The following is a 3,653-nucleotide window of genomic DNA, read 5'->3' as shown; positions in this document are numbered from 1 at the left end:
TCAAGTAAAAGCTGGAGGGATGAGGGAGAATGCAGTCCAGAAAGATTGCCCTTCTCCCTTGCGCTGAGAAGTGTACCGAGGGCCAAATGCATCCCCACTCGTCTGCTTCGTAGTTATAAACATAGGAGAACAGTTCGTGTCTAAGGGGTTTGGAGTCATGGCTGTTCTTGTGGTTTTGGTTTGCAGGCGGTGATGCAGCACAAATGAAGGCTGGCACAAATAGTCAAGAAGGAAAACACTCCCGTGACCAGAAACTGCCTCACCATAACTAACAGGGAATCCTGCGTTTCAAACCCCGGCACCTTTCCCCCGAACTCCGGGATACACGGATCAGCAGCTCCACTCTCTTCCGCCCGGAAGGGATTTCACCGCCTACAGAATGAGAACCCTTTGCCAGCCACGGGGCACCTCGCCGCACTGCGCAGCCGCGGGCGGGTCGCTTTACGGCCGGAGGGGCGGGGCGTAAACGTTTGGCGTAGAATAAACTTAGGGGAGGCTAGACTTTTTGCGACAGGACGTAAGTGACAGCGAAGGCAGTGCGACAGCTGCCGGAGGGCCGAGGAGGCGGGTTTGTGTTTCCAGGGCCTAACCAGGATCGGGGGGGGGGGCGCGGGTCCTGGGCTAGGGTAGCTGGAGGCCCTCAGCAACAACCATGAGCGAAGGGGAACGGCGAGGGGGAGGCCTTGGGCTTCCTGGGGCGGTGGGTGGCTCTGAAGGGCTGGCGGGCCGGAGAGCCGGCTCCAGGCCGGCGATCTGACCCGTGTCTTCCCCGAACTCGCAGAGCGGCGGGTCCTGTCCTCGCCATGAGGCCGCAGCAAGCGCCGGTGTCCGGGAAGGTGTTCATTCAACGAGACTACAGCAGCGGCACGCGCTGCCAGTTCCAGACCAAGTTCCCCGCGGAGCTGGAGAACAGGGTACGCACGCAGCCTGGCTCCCTGCACCTGCCCTGGGAAGGGAGAGTCCCCTGAGCGGGAGGGAGTGTGGGTCCACCATCCCACCCGCTGTCTCCTGGTTCTGGAGAGCGGCAGACCTCCAGGTTCATGGCAAAAGATGTAGAAGGCAAGGTCTAGTATCTGGACAGGGACTTCTAAGGCCAATGCTCAGAGTACGGGGATCTTATAGAACTTTAAGACACACACTTCCTTCAGTCTACCCAGGAGTGTCCTTAACAGGGGACACACACACACGGTTATTGACACCTTGATGATGCGCTACCCAGGGGTGTCCTTAACTTGATACTACACACACACACACACACACACACACACACACACACACATGGTTATTGACACCTTCATGAGGCGCTAATTCCTGGAACTCCAGGCTGCCTCATACAGCCCGTGGTGACCTATACTCTACCGCCTTTCCACGCAAAGGAAACGTCATCATTCTCATGGCTGATGCTTGTGGTCACTGTGCTGATGATCATCCTGTTCCGCCGAAAGGGTTTATTAGCAATGTGCCTGGTAGGCCAGACAGGCCCTCTTGGAACCTGAAAAACGTCCCTGGGCCTGGGCAGGAATGACTAAAGAACTTGTAGTGAATTCTTCACTCCCAGAAGCAGTCCCTGGGAGCTTCCTGTTCACCTGGCATATCAAAACTGTCATCAGGTATAGGGCCTTTGGGTAACCTTATAAACAAAGATGGATTTGTTTACCGTTCCTTCAGATTTAGCGCCCCCAAAAATCTATCCTGCTTCAAAAATTAGTGCTGTGGGCATGTGTGTGCCTGTGCCTACCCAGTGTGATTCTTTTGTTCATCAGCCATGTTACTCACGTTTGGTTCCCATTCAGAAGTCAGTTTCCGAAAACTGAGCTAGAAGGGTGAGGAACTTAGAGATGATTAAGCGTGGTGTGGGTGTGGGGCTCAGAAATGCCAGTTGTGGACTAGGTGGGTGGAGAGGAGTGTGTACTAGAGAAATGTGCCCCAGCCATTTAAAATCAGTTTGTCGGGTTGTAGGCAGGGTGTGTAGTTCAGTGCTAGAGCCTGTCCTTAGCAGGTTGAAGGCCCAGGGTTCTGTTCCCAACACTAAATAGTTAGGCCTGTAATCCCAGCCACTAGAGAAGTTAAGGCAGGAAAGTGTCAAGTTCAAAGCCAGCCTGGGCAGCTTGAAGATACTCTACTCCAAAATAGCTTGAAAAGAGGGGAATCCTGATGGCATAATTCAGTGGTAGAACACTTTATCTAGCATGTGTGAGACTCTGCTTTCAGTCCCCAGCACTGAGTCTTAGTGTTGGAAAATAGTTGATTAGTTATCTTCTCCTTAACTTTAATTTATGACCATAGGCAAGTTAGTGGCCCAGTTGCCTTTTCTTTTTTTTAACATCTTCAAACTAAAGATCAAACAAGGTTTGAAAAGATACTGTATAAACAGAGTATGGCCACGAACACCTGGGTGTCAGAGGCAGGATTCTGAGTTATAGACCAGTATGGTCTGCATAACATGACTCAGTCTCAGAGAGAGTGAGGGTAGTGTGATTTTGATTTACTTGCTTGTGAGATGCCATTTAAATGCCTTTGTTTGCTGGTTTAATGGTCAAACTTCCTCGTTATTAAGCCAGACACATATATGCAAAATCAGGCATTAGCCTTTGGGTATGGTAGAACCGTTCTTTGATCATCTTAAATTTAAATAATAAGCTGTAGTCACATTACCCCACATTATTACAGGAAATTGATGTTGTTAAATTCTGGAACCCAAAAATGGTTCTTCTTTGACTTGATAAACCTGAGAATTGCTTGTGGTACTGAGCACCATATGGAATGTGCTTTTGACTTTTTTAGTGTGTGAGTTAAACCTTAGTTTATATCTTAAACTATTTGGAAAAGCTTTATGTGTATTTGTTGATTAGAAGTTTAAGTTTTCCTTGCTTTGTGTGATGGGAAAGGTTTATTTCTTTACTAACTTAGAAATACTGCTGATTGCTCTGCCAGTAGGCCCGGTTTCATTCTGTGGGAGAATCACACTTGACAGCTTAATAGAGAAAGAAACTAACACACAAGTGCCTTAGTTAAAACAAAACAAAAATGAAACTGCATGCAAGCTGTTTGAGCGTGTGAATGCCTCGCGTCAGTTAACAAGAGTCCCCTGCCTGGGAGAATGTGGTACGTTGACACCGAAGTCCTTAGATGCCTGGGTAGTTCTTCAAAGGAAGCTTTGTTGTCATCTAGCCAAAATGCAAATGTTTTAGTCACCCTTTGTCTTCGGGATAGAAAAAAAATCCAAACGAACGTAGTAAGGACAAACTGTCCTTGATCTAGTCAGCAGAATTAGCCTTGACTTGGCGTCTTGTGTTGGTGATCTCTTTGGGCTTCAGCGGTATGCATTTCAACAAGAACAAAACTTCTGAGAAAATAACCCCTATTTTTATTCTGAATGGTGTTTATCAGGCCATATTTTTGTATTTGGTTCCAATTTTCAATATAGTTTCTAAATCAATATACAAAGGTCTTAGGAGAACTAATGATTCTCTTAATGTGCTTAGACATAACAGATTTTAAGAACTCCCGTGTTCGCTCTTTGGAGCTTAAGCGTAGTTGTGTGTCACTTCACAACATTGAATACATCATAAGTGCAGTTGTGTGTCACTTCACAACACTGAATACATCATAAGTGCAGTTGTGTGTCACTTCACAACACTGAATACATCATA

At 47.6% G+C, this 3,653-nt stretch overlaps 1 protein-coding gene across 2 annotated transcripts in view; it reads left to right on the top strand.

The window, feature by feature from the left end:
- The first annotated feature begins 515 nt into the window (after window positions 1–515).
- The window catches only part of Golga7 (golgin A7), a 16,113-nt gene continuing 12,975 nt past the window's right edge, over window positions 516–3,653 (top strand). The window contains exons 1-2 of one of the 2 annotated variants that reach the window (XM_005362431.2): window positions 516–568; window positions 782–914. In XM_005362431.2, the coding sequence (XP_005362488.1) occupies window positions 804–914 (111 nt within the window). In that variant the 5' untranslated portion in view covers window positions 516–568; window positions 782–803. Of the gene's footprint in view, window positions 569–606; window positions 915–3,653 lie in introns of those variants that run through there. The other variant, XM_026786956.1, reaches the window with a different exon arrangement.

The sequence above is a fragment of the Microtus ochrogaster genome, linkage group LG7_11 (genome assembly GCF_000317375.1).
Source record: "Microtus ochrogaster isolate Prairie Vole_2 linkage group LG7_11, MicOch1.0, whole genome shotgun sequence".
Lineage (NCBI taxonomy): Eukaryota > Metazoa > Chordata > Mammalia > Rodentia > Cricetidae > Microtus > Microtus ochrogaster.
This window is presented reverse-complemented; position numbering and strand designations above follow the sequence as displayed.